Genomic DNA, 13483 nt, shown 5'->3' with positions numbered 1-13483 from the left:
TTGCTATCTGTGTGTGACCTTGAACAAGCTGCAAACTGCTTTGAATAAGTTTTGCTCAGTTTTTTCCTTCCCCCTCTCAGGCTCAGTTTAGAGGCATAGAAAGGCACAGGAATTAATTTCTGGGCATAGGCAGCGATATGGGATACGCATCATAAAGTCACCCCAAGACACAAGGGAACCACACTGGAGCAGTCTGTTCATGGGGGACTGTACCCCATGGAAGGGACCCAGCTGGAACAGCTGATGAACTGTAGCCCATGAGAAGGACTCAGGTTGGATATATTGGTAGAGGACTGGCTCCTGCGGGAAAGACTGCATGCTGGGGCAGGGGAAGGTTCCTCTCTCTGAGGAGGAAGCACCAGCAGCAGAAGCATCATGAGGAAATGGTCATAACCCCCATTCCCTGCTCTCCTGCTCTGCTGGGCAGGAGGAGCTACAGAATTTGGAATAAAGTTTAGCCTGGGAAGGAGGGAGGGGTGGGGGGAAGGTGTTTGTAGGATTTGTTTTAGTTCTCCTTATCCTGCTCTGATTTTGATTCATAATAAATTCAACTGATATCCCCAAGTCGAGTCTGTTTTGGCCATTATGATAACTGGTGAGTGATCCCTCCCTGTTCTTATCTCAGATCGTGAACCTTTTGTTATATTTTCTCTATGACATCCATCCAGAGGTAAACTACCACGGAATCTATGAAAATGTTTGTATAAATACTTGTCTCTCAACTAGTTATTAGAGAATATCTATAAATGTTTAATGATTATGACATAATTAAAGGTTTTAACTAGGTTCTATTCTAAAAACTGTGTTATTACTTAATACTATTCAAATTTCATTATTTTATGTATTGTGTTTAAGTGCATATATTTAGAAAGATGGAAGACAAGACATATTGAGATTTGCTAATTTGTCATTTTTACAGAGTATGACAGGGGAATGGAGCCCAACTGAAGAGAACAGTGAAAACAAACCTCCTCTTAATAATAACATACTGGGTCATGTGCTTCGTAGACTGATGGAGAAGTTTTATCCTCCAAAACCCAAATCTTCACCTGAATTTCCTTCATTTCCCATCAAGGGATGTATTTTGGGAAAAATGTTTAGTGGAAAAACTACCTGTGCAAAGTTTCTTGGAAAAGGTAGAGGTTGTTTGTTTGTTTCTTTGCCTAAAATTCTTTAAAATTTTTATTTGTTTTAAAATCCCACTCTTACAATGAAAATTGCTTGGGCAAATCCTTGCATGACTAATTCTTGAACCTCAGATGCCTCTGTATTTTGCTGTGGTTGGTTGCATGTCATTCCTTTGTTATATTCCAAAATAAGATTAGAAACACTGGAACTTGAAAGTAATATTAATATTGTATTGTAATGTTAATACTTCTTCATTCAGAATTTGAAAATGCTTTTGGTAAACTTCTTTGGAGATAGTTTGTTTTAGAGGAGACTAGCAAGACAGCTAGGTGATTGTTGATACATATTATGAAGTAGTTATGGAGAAGACATAGTAGAAACAATGTACATTAGAAGCCCCAATGAAATAATTAATTTAACTGCTTGTAATAGTTGCTCTGTATGTATGTTCAACTCAAATTGTAGCTATCTAATATTTTTGTGTATTAGTTTGCAATATTCAGGTACTATCTGTTGGTACTCTGGTTCAGGAGGCCATTGAAGCTTTTCTTCAAAATGAAATGGAAACTGAACACCACGTGATTTCAGAGGAACCAGAGAGTTCTGGAGAACAGAGTGAGGTAAGTATATTTCCAAATTTTGATCTTGGCTCTAACAGGTAGATGGGAATGAAACATGTAAGAAAGAAAACATGTTTCATTTTTTTTACTCAATTTCAAACTTAATTCTAAGTTTTGACAGGTAAGACTGCAAGAGTCATCTTGAATTGACAGCTTGTTTTTTCCTGTAATATGTAGTTTTCATTCTAATCCACTTCCTGTCATAATTGATACAAGGTCCAGGAGAAGTTACCAAATTCACCACCAAATCTTCTAGAGGAACTCCAAACAGAAACCACCACAGGTAAATCTTTCTTGCCACAGATTTTCCTGTGTGTGTCAGGGCCTTGGGATACCTCAGTCTTTGCATGTCCCAGCAGACATTTTCCCCAGCCTTCCTTTTGCTGTGGAGATACCTGTATAAGCCCTTCTTGTTACCCTAGACATAAGACAAGGCCTTTTCCCCATGAGGACAGTCAAGTACTGAAACAAATTTCCTGTAGAGGTAGTGTTGTCTCCATCTTTGTAGGTTATTCAGGTCACACAGGGTAAACAGCTGAGAAACCTGGTCTGGCCTTAAAACTGATGCCACTTTGAGCAGAAGGTTGTAACTTTACCTTGTAACTTTAACTAGATAACATCCAGAAGTTGCTTCTAATCTGAATTACCTAATGGTCCTATGATCCTAACAATTTTATGTACCTTCTGTATTGATTTGTTCAAAGAACATCAAGATGTGTACTTTTATTCTTTATCTATAGTAATAAATTTTATAGTAATAGAATCATTAAACTGTATTTTAGAATCTATTTTAGACAGTTGTCCTGTTGAGAAGGATCCATCTCAGGAAGAATTTGAATTGGATGACAGTCAGGATGACCTACCCAAGGTTAGTAGTCCAGTTTTAGTTTCTACTTTATAAAAAGACGTTAGTTAAAATGGTTAAGTTAATTAAATGGTGCCGGTTTTTCATCATTCTGAATTACTGACCTCAATGCAAGTATTTTCTGTATGAAATATGAAAAGAGCTTATTCTGAAAATTTATTCCTCTGTATGTTGTTTAGAGTTGTACATTTTGTTAAAATTCTATATTTTCTTGTGAAATACCACATTTACATAAGATGTGGTATTTTCAATGACATTTCTGCGTTAGCAAAAATGTATTCCTGCTTGCTGCTGCCAAGCAGCTAATTCATCCCATGACAAGGTTCCATTTTTTTATGTTAAAAATGTTTAATTCTGCAGTGATTTCTTTGGCTTACTTCCAAAGCTAAGATATAAAAGAATCCCTGTAAAAGTAATGAATTTATATGCTGCTGTATGAAATCATCAGTGGTAGTGGAAATCAGAATAAGCTTAGAACCAGAACACTTAATTTTAATTTCTGGCCTTCATATCCTTCATTTCTTTATCTTGTTTCTTTCATCATTTTTAAGAGTGTAATCATGGAAATCATCTGGAGATTTCAATTGAACTAGGAATTTTTAGTATTCAAACTATTCTCCTTAATAGACCCCCCAAATATTGAATATTAATAAATAAAAGCCACCACCCCCAATATAAATAAATAAATAGTACTTAATATAAAATGTGGAGTAATTTCAACAATGGCTGTTATGAACATTCTGAGCATATATTGCACTCTTCCACAGCTATCTGTACGTGCCCAGCTTGGTGCTGCATCCCAGAAATGGTTGAAGAAAGGAAAAAGTGTTCCTGATGAATTACTAGTTGACATCCTTTTGGAAGCCATTACGTATGAAATTGTGTAGATACTTGGTTTTATCTACTCTTGTTTGACAGAAAAGTGTCTCAACTACCCTGATGTGCAGTTAGCACTTAAGTTCCTACATGAATATCATTTAAGTTGTATTACTCCCATTAGTATACTGTAAGTTATAAGATAGATTGACCTATTTATTACTTTAGCACAAAAGTTATTTGAGAAAACTGAAATTATAGCTCTGAGCAGTCTCTATAGAGTGGTTTTGAAAACTTTATTTATCAGCAAAGATTGGGTTTTTTTCTGATTTTTTTTCACTTTGATTAGACTTGATGTTATTTTTTCTGATTTAAAATCCATTACTTCACAGTTTAATAATGTCTGTCATATTCTTTATTCATCAGGAAATTTAATATACTGAAATAAGAATGAATGATGGCTAGAGCAAACTGTTCTTTAGGTTTTATTATTAGGCTATCAATTCACTGTGTAATTTTGGTTCTTCATTTCCTTTTAGCCAAATACCACCAGAGAAGGGGTGGATTGTGGAAGGGTTTCCAATGACAATTAATCAGGCAAAGCTATTTGAAAAATCCTATACAGGGATTGATGTAGAAGAAAAGCATCCAATTTCTGAAAAGGCGTCCCTTGCTATAGATCCCAGAGTCCCTAACAAGCCTGCTCCTACCTCACCTGCATTTGATGTTTCTATATTATTGGATCTTTCAGACAGTGTGGTACTGAAACGCGCAGCTAATGTGAAATGTAAGTTTACAACTACTATTAACAAAGTAAAATGACAAGCAGGTATCTGTAAGTTGTACTTATTAATGCAAAATAACATTACTGGGCAACATCTGTATATATCACAGTATCACTTTTGTTAATTGTGCCTTGATTACTTCCAAGTTATTTCAGATACTTCTGTTTGTTTCAGTCTAAGGCACATCAGCAGTGTGCAAGTGCATGTGTATATGCTTTTTAGTATTTGTACTGAATTCTCACTACAGCTGAGATGGCACAGTGGGTGGTGTTAGATATTACACAAAACAGCAGCTGGAAAAAGCACAAGTTGTAACAGATACAGAATATGCTGTATTGCAAACGAGTGTCTGTAAATAGTATTTTTCTTCAGGATACACACTTGGAAAAAAGGAAATCATGAACAGAGGGATGTGCCAATATTAATTCCCTGAGAGTGCCAGCATAAATTTGTACTGCCTTTGTCTTGTCTTCAGTTAGTGAATGATCAGGCATCAAAGTCAGTTCTGACCAGCCAAGGCAAAGGCATCAAAGGCTTTTTGACAGCTGCTTCACTTCCAGACCACACATTTTAAGACCTTGGTGAAACAGAAGTTTTTTTAATGAGTATGTCGTGTATTATCCAGATTATGAGGAGATTCTTCTTCGTTGTTTTCACTGCAGTGCATAGATGGCAAATAGCTTGAATTAAAGCACCATTTTCATTTAGCTTTTAAGTACAGGGAGGCGTAAGGAAGGGACAAAATCTTTAGAGCTTTTGCTAAAAGTCTGGTGAGGATAAATATATAGACAATTGAAACTCTTGCTAATTTTAAGACCTTGTGCTGCCAAAACACTTGGAACATGTGGTGACATTTAATATAATCTCAGAAATACAAATGGAATTTATTTCATAAGATGCAAATGTGATGATAGAGTCAAAAAAACAATTAAAAATCAGAATTCTTTTAAAATGGCATATTTCTAATGAATTAAAGGCTTTTTAAAATTTAGAGAAGACTCAGAGGAGACAATACCTTGTCTTTTCATGAACTGAAATGTCTGCTTGTTGTGAAAAGTAGATACTTTGTATGAAATTGGTAAAATATCTTCTAACTGGTAGAGTAGGTAGGCCTGAAATAGTCTGCCCACAGGAATACTTCATCTCTTCAAATGGAGGCTTCTATACCTGAAAAGCATTCATCAGGAAATGTTAGTGCTATAATTGGCTATGCACTTAAACAGAGGAAGAGGCAAGTCAGTGTCTTAGGTACTTTGCAGCTTAATTCTATATTTCTGTGATGTTCTCTGACTTTTCCTTTCTTTTAGGCAGTTTGGTACCCAGCATTTAAGTGAAGAAATTTAAGATCAAGGAACACTGAATTTGTTCTTATGATTATCTTAGTTTGGGTGAATAACTGTCTGATCCTTGCTCAGTATATGCTTATATATGCGTTTTTCCACACAGTAGATAAAAGAAAGGCATCTCGGGCTGAACAGAGCAGCGATCAAAACTCAGAAGCTGAAATCTTAGAAGAGAAGATTGACTTAGCCAGGGAGCAGGTGCTGCACAGGTATGTTATATGAAGTACAAAAAAGTTGCTTCAGCCAGGCATTTAGACATTTAACTGATCTGAATCTCATATGTGGTCCAGGCCAATACTGATACGCTTAATGTTAAGAATTTACTTAGACCTTTCTATAATGTGGGGCCTAAAGGGTATTTTCATTTTCTGCACAATATAAATCATCCTTGAAAATAAGAATTCATATGTTTTGGTTTTCCAAGATATTGTTCCAAGGAGAATTTAGTTTTCAGGTATATATTACATTAACTATATGTATATATTCTGTGTATACATATGTGTGTCTCTATGTGTACACATATATCTGAGGTGTGTCACATATGATGTGACTGCCCTTGAGTGAAATACAGTTGATTTGAGTTAGAAATTTTATAAAATGGTATTTTCCACCTCTACATTTACAAAAAACCCTTAGTTTTCTAATTTTAATTGAACCACTAGATGTTTAACTTTATACAAAGAGCAAAATCAAGAACAACAATTCTTGTTTCTGAATATTCAATACTATTAACTGTTTCAGACTATTACATTACCTATTATTATTGGTTTAATTCTGATATTAGAAATTAAATATAGGTCGTGACATGAAAGAGTAAGAAATACATGATTAGCTAACAATAGAATTTTGAATTTTTTCCTATATTTAAAATGAGGGGTTTGATATGGATGGAGTTAAGTATTAAATTAGATGGTCTGCTTTTTCTTTCATTTATTAATTTTAGAAAATGTCTGATTTTCCATTAGTTAGATTTTAATTTTATACATTGATATGATTTTTGTAGAATTGCAGGCTTTCTAAAGACATGGCCAAAATTAGAGAAATGGTTTTCAGTCCATCAAAACACTCTAGTGAAAGTAAATGCAGAGACAGAAGAAAGTCTCGTGTGTGAAAGAGTGAAGGAAATTATAATAGAAGAAATTGTGAAAAAGCAGAGGACAAGTAAGTTTTCGTATTCTTACTTGCTAGAAGTCAGTAATAAAAGACTTTGTTTTTTATATTTAACATTAGTAATTACTATATAAAACTACATGGCAACCTACATTTTTGCTGCCCCTGAAAAAATCTGAGGATGCGCTAGTTGGTGATAACTGCACCAGAGCCCTGAACTTTTCTGTTGTGTTTTTACCTTTTCAGAGTGTATGGGCTAATTTCACATAAAAACTAAAGCATTAGATTCAGTCCTTTCTTCCTGGTTTAAAAATTACAGCTAGCATCTTCATCATATGGGATAGCATAATTGTACAAGAAAGTCTAACTCGCCGTTATCAACATAGAGGGCTTTATCAGTAACAGCATAAAAATTTGGATAAGTAGAAGTGGTTTTGACATTTAATTTTGGTACATGTTTATTTGATTTTTCCTTCTTATCACCCAGAAGGAAAGAATCGTTTAAAATAATAAAAAAAAAGAAAAAAGATGAAGCATCCAGGGGGAAAAATGCATCAAGTAAACCAGCAATAGTGACCTCTAAATAATCAGTTTTTTTCATAATTATTATGAGAAAATCTTCATGTGTCTTCTACCACCAAAAGAAAGAAAACCCCAAACTCGAAAAGCACTCTTAACAGTAAAAGTTTATCCCACTACTTCTGTGCAAGGTTTCTAGTTCGTGAAAAATTCTTGGAAATACCACACCTGAGAGAAAATTGGATGGAGGGGTTTTTTTATGTGCTTGGTATATAATTTATGGCACTGCTAGAGTCAATAGCAAAATTTCTATTGTTGCAAATGGATTGGAGATTTTCTAGTTAGAATCCAGCTGTTGTATAGAAGTACTATAAGGGTTATTTACTCCCTAAGAAGAAATAATACCTGGGGTCAATTAATAAAGTTTAATTTAATACTTATGTTGATAGCTTCCAAACTGTCCTTCACTATTAGGTTCATATAAGCAGAATAGAGAATCAGGTTGGTCAAGCATGTTCTCCCTTTGGTGAATCCATGCTGACTACTCCTGATCAGCTTCTTGTCTTCCATGTGGGTGGAGATAGTCTCTAGAATGAGGTGCTCCATCACCTTTCTAGGGATTTAAGTGAGGCTGACTGACTGGTAGTTCCCTGTGTCCTCTTTCTTACCTGTTTTGAAGACCAAGGTGGCATTTGCTTTCTTCCAGTCCTCAGGCACCTCTCCTGGTCTCCATGACCTTTCAAAGATAACCATGAGCCCCCTGGCTATGGTGCCCCACAGTTCCCTCAGTATTCGGGAATGCATCCTGTCAGGGCCCATGCATTTATGGATGTCGAATTTGTTTAGGGGTTAACTGATCCAATCTTCCTTGAGCATTGCTGATTCCATGAATATATTTTGATGGACAACACCTAAGCAATGAAACAGTGGATCTGTTCCATTTTTTTGAACTGTCAGAGTAGCATAGATATCTAATCTATTTATTGAGACTTAAAATACATTTGAAAGTACTAATTCTACATTTATATCAAGGGCCTGTGGAAGAAATAGCGCCAGAAGAAGAGGTTTTACCAGTTACAGATGAAGAAGAGGTTTTACCAGCTAGAGAAGAAGAAAAGGTTTTACCAGTTATAAGTCAGCCTTCTCCCTCTCCTGAGACACCACAACCGATTGAACCAGGATCAGATGAATGGATTTATGTAGATGAACCACTTCCCCAGGTACATTAATTCATGACAGAAAATCTTAATATCAAAGTATGTATTTTTATTATTATTTTATGCATGTCCTACCTAAACCTTTTGCATCATTGCATGTTGTTTTCTTCAATATTTTTTAATAAAAGGTATGCTATTACTTTTTAATAAATATGCAAAGAACAGTTGCTACTAAAATACATAAAATAAGGAATCATGCTTTCAAATTTAGATTTTTTTAAATTCTTTGCAATTATGATGAAAAACACAGCATTCAAAATAATAATACTTTTTACTATTATTAAATACTAACACAAACTTACTAGATCACTTTTCTTTCTCTGACAAGGGTAAGTTGTGGGTCTCATACAAAGAGTAATAACAGTGTGCACTAATCTTTCTCCTAGTATATTTTTTGTCCTAATATGTTTTCCCCAAGTAGGTCTTCTCAGATTGTAGTGATCTGAAATTTAGGGGTTTTCTGAAATGGCTGTATATCTGCATCTTGTGTTTAGTAGCTTTGAATGGACTTTTCTTCCATGAGTGTGTTTTTTGGTTGCTTTAGTAGCTTTTTTGAAGTAATTTAGTTTTTGTTCTCTATGACATAGCTTGTATAATTATGTTAATTCTGAAAAAGTATTTCTGTTTCTTTGCTTTAAACTGTGATCTTTGCTTGGATCATTTGGTGACCCTAATTCATATTGAGAGATACAATGAATAATAATTCTATAATCAACCTCTGAAGGTATTTAAAATGTGACAAGCATCTCTTAAATGTTCATTTTATTTCATGTCGCTTTTATTCTCCAATCCAGTTATAATTTTTCTAGTTCTTCTGTAAATTTTTTCAGATGACAAGCTAGGACTGCATGCAGTTTTTGAGATGCAGATTTTTTAAGGGCAGACAATGATGGTTTGAATTTTGTTCTGTAATTGCTTTCCTAATGTTTAGCAGTTTTCCTTCTTGACTGCAGTCAGCTCACATATGCTGGGTTTCCTCTGGCCATGGTCTTTATTTACATTTCATGACAGTCAGTCAGTCAAACATCACTCTTGCAACACTAGACAGTCAGTTTAGATTTTTACAAGCTCAAACATTTATGAATGACCAAATTTTCATACTTCAGTGCCCTCTCTGTAGCACTACGTATTTTACGAGCATATCCAAAACAACAGATTCTAGAGTATTCTGCTGGAATTTCCTGTTCCTTTAGACACCTACCACTTTTTCCAAAAGAAATTCACAGGATAAAATTATATGTTGGTACAATGTCTGTAATCAGCTGTAAACCAAAAGAAATGCATATTAAAAAAAAAATCAGTAATATGATTTAATGAAATATTTTTTTGTGTATTTGCTAATGCTACAGATAAATGAGTTACCAAGAAATTTATCAATTAATTTTGATTTTTTTTTTAATTCACAGGAGATAATTGATTTTTTAGTATGTTACTGGGAAGTGGTAGAAAATACATATATGAATACTATCAAAACTGTACTTAGATGTCTAAGGGATGAACAATACACTATAATTCATTACACAGCAGATATTAGGTAAGTAGAAATAGTATCTTATTACATTAATATTAGTGTTTTGTATTTTTCATATGGCTTTCTGTATGTCTTTTAACCCCAAAGTTATTTTTACCATAATTTACAGAAAAAAATTTCAAGATTATTTGAAACGTCCACATCTTAAGCAGGAGTTTGTATCTCAGTGGCAAACAGATTTTAATTCAATTGCTGATGACCTGCAAGATGATGAGGAAACAAAAGCTGAACTACACCAAAGAGTTACTGTAAGTAAATGGTAGAAATTACAATATACCATTGTATACAAGCTTGTATTTCATTGTATACAAGCTTGATACAACATGAATGATATTATTATTTACTTTTTTTTCCCCTCTTTATTGTTCTTCTTAAGCTATTTAATTTCCTCTTGTGTATAAAGTGTCCTTTAAAATTATTCCTCTGTTGTTTGGCCATAATTTTCTTACATCTTGCTTTGGTTTTTCGGTTACACTGTGGTACACTGTAAAATAAATATTTTTCTGCTCTCTTTTTCTTTACATTTTGTGGTTTTCAGAGATTTTACAAGTTGGATGCTCCTATCACAATCTAACAAATCTTGGCAGTATTTTAGTTTTTCTGTAAATTATGTATGATAATATATGTTTTCCAAAACTGATCATTACAAAGTACAGAGAATTTCTTGGGATGTTTTGATTCAGGTAGATCTTTTCTAGGTCATACATGTCCTGGGAGTTCTTTTTCACAAAAATCCGTAACAGTAAAGGTCCTAACAAGTTCAGAGCTAGATTTAGCGTAAGCCAACAGTAGAGCTATCTTTGTATTCATCAGACTCCATTTCAGAACAGACCTGATTTTTAGTTGAGTCGTATCAGGAACATTCCCCAAAAAAGAGAAGAAGAATACAGACAACACTGTTAGTTGAAAGGAACATTTGAGGAATAATGGATTAATCCAGCTAAGATGGAAAAGGCATTGGACCTCCTTTTCCATAGAAATATTCCAAGAGAATGGAGTAAAGGATTGAAAGATCATCATCTATATTCCTAATTTCTACTAAATGGAATATAAAAAGACTGGAATCACTCTGTCCTACATTTTAGACAGATAAAATTAAAATATCTAACCTTTTGCTCAAAACATACTTGACATTATCCAATTCAAGTTACGTGAAGAGGAGGTTATACTCCCATATTTTGCACTGAGACTCAGATACTGTGATAAGCCTAAGCTGTTTGGAGTAAACATAGGATTTTCAGAACTTTTTTTAATAACCCATTCTATTCCTTGTGAATCCCGAACCTGTGGGTGATTGTGAAGATGATCTGCCTCTATGCTTTTAAAGGCATGCTCACTGCATCTCCCTGAATGTATGAATTCTGTCAGCCATCCTTCCTTGCTGCTAGGAAAAAAGAGGAAATGAGAAGAGTGATAATCTTCAAAATGTTTTTCCTCAAACTCACAGACTGCTCAGCACTGTCATCTCAGCTGGACCCTTTCTAAAACACTGGAAAGCGCCAGCTGTAATACCTGAAAAACAAATTTCTCTGGTGTCAACTGGGAAATGTAAAAACCCACCCCATTTTGTGAAGTATGTGAAATTCCTTAAAGGTCCAAAGCCCAGAGGGCAGTGAAGATTTTGGCCTGTTGTTGCAGCTTAACCCCAGCCAGCACTTAAGCCCCATGCAGCCACTCACTCCCACCAGTGGGATGGGGGAGAGAATCAGAAGAGTAAAATTGAGAAAACTCCTGGGCAGAGGTAAAGACAGTTCAACAGGCAAAGAAAAAGCAGTGCACAGAAGTAAAGCAGAACAAGGAATTCCTCCACCACTCCCCCTGGGCAGGCAGGTGTTTGGCCATCCCCAGGAGAGCCGGGTGCCATCACACAAAATGGCAACTTGGGAAGACAAACACAGCCACTCCCAATATCCCCCCTGCTTCCTTCTTCTCCCTCTGCTTTATATATTGAGCATCGTGCCATGTGGTGTGGAATGTCCTGTTGGTAATCTGGAGTCAGCTGTCCCAGCTGTGTCCTTTCCCAATTCCTTGTGCACCCCCAGCTCCCTCTCTGGTGGGGTGGGGTGAGGAGCAGAAAAGACCTTGGCTCTGTGCACGTGCTGCTTAGCAGTAACAAAATCATTCTTGTGTTATCAGCACTGTTTCCAGCACAAACCCAAACCATAACCCATAGTCACCACTCTGAAGAAAGTTAACTCTTCCAAGCCAAAACCAGCACACATCCTAAATATCCAAACACAGAATTACTGTGGGTAAAATACACTTCAGCAGCACATCTCTGTCTGTCTTCCAGCAATTTCTCCAACTTTGCTCTCACTGCATTGCTATCATTGAATATGATTGCTATCACTACTTCTCTTGTTCCAAATAGGAGAGGACTTAGCAAATGCATCCATTTTTTAGTTTTTTTCACCACCTGACTACAAGAAAAGAAGGAGAGAGAAGCTGCTTCACTGTGAAAAGAAGAGCAGTGGGGAAGAAAAAGAAGATAATCATAAAACATGCTTTTAGCTTCTGCCAGAGGAATATAACTCACTGTATTCCTCTCCAATTTTCTCCAAGGCTTACAGTTAATCAAAACTGTGATTTAAATAATATGAGGGCAAAAAGGAAAATTCTTCTTCTTACATGTTTAAGAAAAGTACTGGAAGGAGCTGTACATCAATTTGTACAAAACATTAGTGTGTTTTTTGGTGTGGTATTGGGTTTATGTGAAAGTTTTTTGTGGCAAAGGGTCTGCAGAGGTGGCTTCTGTAAGAAAGTGTGGCAGCTGTGAGAGAGGAGTGAGAAAATGTGAGAAACAGCTCTGTGGTCACCAAGGACGGTGAAGAAGGAAGAAGAGGAGGTGCTCCAGGCACCAGAGCAGAGATTCCCCTGTGGCCTGTGGAGAAGGCCACGGTGATGCAGGTTGTTCCACTGAAGCCCATGGAGGACCTCAGGGAAGCAGATCTCCACCCTGCAGTCCATGCGGTCCACCCAGGCAGTATCAGGTGGACATGCTGTGAAGGAACAACAGCCTGTGGAGAGCCCAACCAGAGCAGGTTCCTGGCAGGAGCTGTGGCCGATGGGGTACACATGATGGAGCAGTACAGTCCTGAAGGGCTGCACACACAGAGAGGATCCACACTGGAGTAGTTGTTGAAGAACTGAAGCCTGTGGGAAGGACCCGCATTGGAAAAATCCATGGAGGACTGTATTCCATGGGAGGAACCTCACTCTGGAGCAGGGAAAGAGTATGAGGGGAAAGGAGCAGCAGATAAAATGTATAATGAACTCATCACAATCATCCATTCCCCGTTTTTCCTGTGCCATTTAGGAGGTAGGAGGTAGAAGAGTCAGGAGTGAAGTTAAGCCTGGGAAGAACAATGGGTGGGTGAATGGTATTTTAATTTTGTTTTATTTCTCATTATTCTGCTGTGTTATTAATTGATATTAAATTAAATTAATTGCCCCAAATCAAGTCCATTTTGCATATGCTAGTAATAGGTGAGTGATCTTCTCATCATTATCTTGATGCATGAACTCTTCCATCATATTCTCTCTCTCTTT

At 36.1% G+C, this 13483-nt stretch overlaps 1 protein-coding gene across 8 annotated transcripts in view; it reads left to right on the top strand.

Moving 5' to 3' along the window:
• Positions 1 to 13483, top strand: part of SPEF2 (sperm flagellar 2) — an 80739-nt gene that overhangs the window by 28196 nt on the left and 39060 nt on the right. For 4 of the 8 annotated variants that reach the window (XM_039567439.1, XM_039567442.1, XM_039567441.1 and 1 more), the window contains exons 10-20: positions 920 to 1136; positions 1618 to 1748; positions 1965 to 2031; positions 2531 to 2616; positions 3381 to 3496; positions 3969 to 4216; positions 5661 to 5766; positions 6561 to 6718; positions 8219 to 8406; positions 9810 to 9937; positions 10044 to 10182. In XM_039567439.1, coding sequence (XP_039423373.1) covers positions 920 to 1136; positions 1618 to 1748; positions 1965 to 2031; positions 2531 to 2616; positions 3381 to 3496; positions 3969 to 4216; positions 5661 to 5766; positions 6561 to 6718; positions 8219 to 8406; positions 9810 to 9937; positions 10044 to 10182 — 1584 coding nt within the window. Of the gene's footprint in view, positions 1 to 919; positions 1137 to 1617; positions 1749 to 1925; positions 2032 to 2530; positions 2617 to 3380; positions 3497 to 3968; positions 4217 to 5660; positions 5767 to 6560; positions 6719 to 8218; positions 8407 to 9809; positions 9938 to 10043; positions 10183 to 13483 lie in introns of those variants that run through there. The other 4 variants (XM_039567440.1, XM_039567438.1, XR_005603907.1 and 1 more) reach the window with 3 other exon arrangements.

The sequence above is a fragment of the Corvus cornix genome, chromosome Z, assembly GCF_000738735.6.
Source record: "Corvus cornix cornix isolate S_Up_H32 chromosome Z, ASM73873v5, whole genome shotgun sequence".
Lineage (NCBI taxonomy): Eukaryota > Metazoa > Chordata > Aves > Passeriformes > Corvidae > Corvus > Corvus cornix.
The sequence above is the reverse complement of the archived record's forward strand: the minus strand, read 5'-3'. Positions and strand labels throughout refer to the sequence as shown.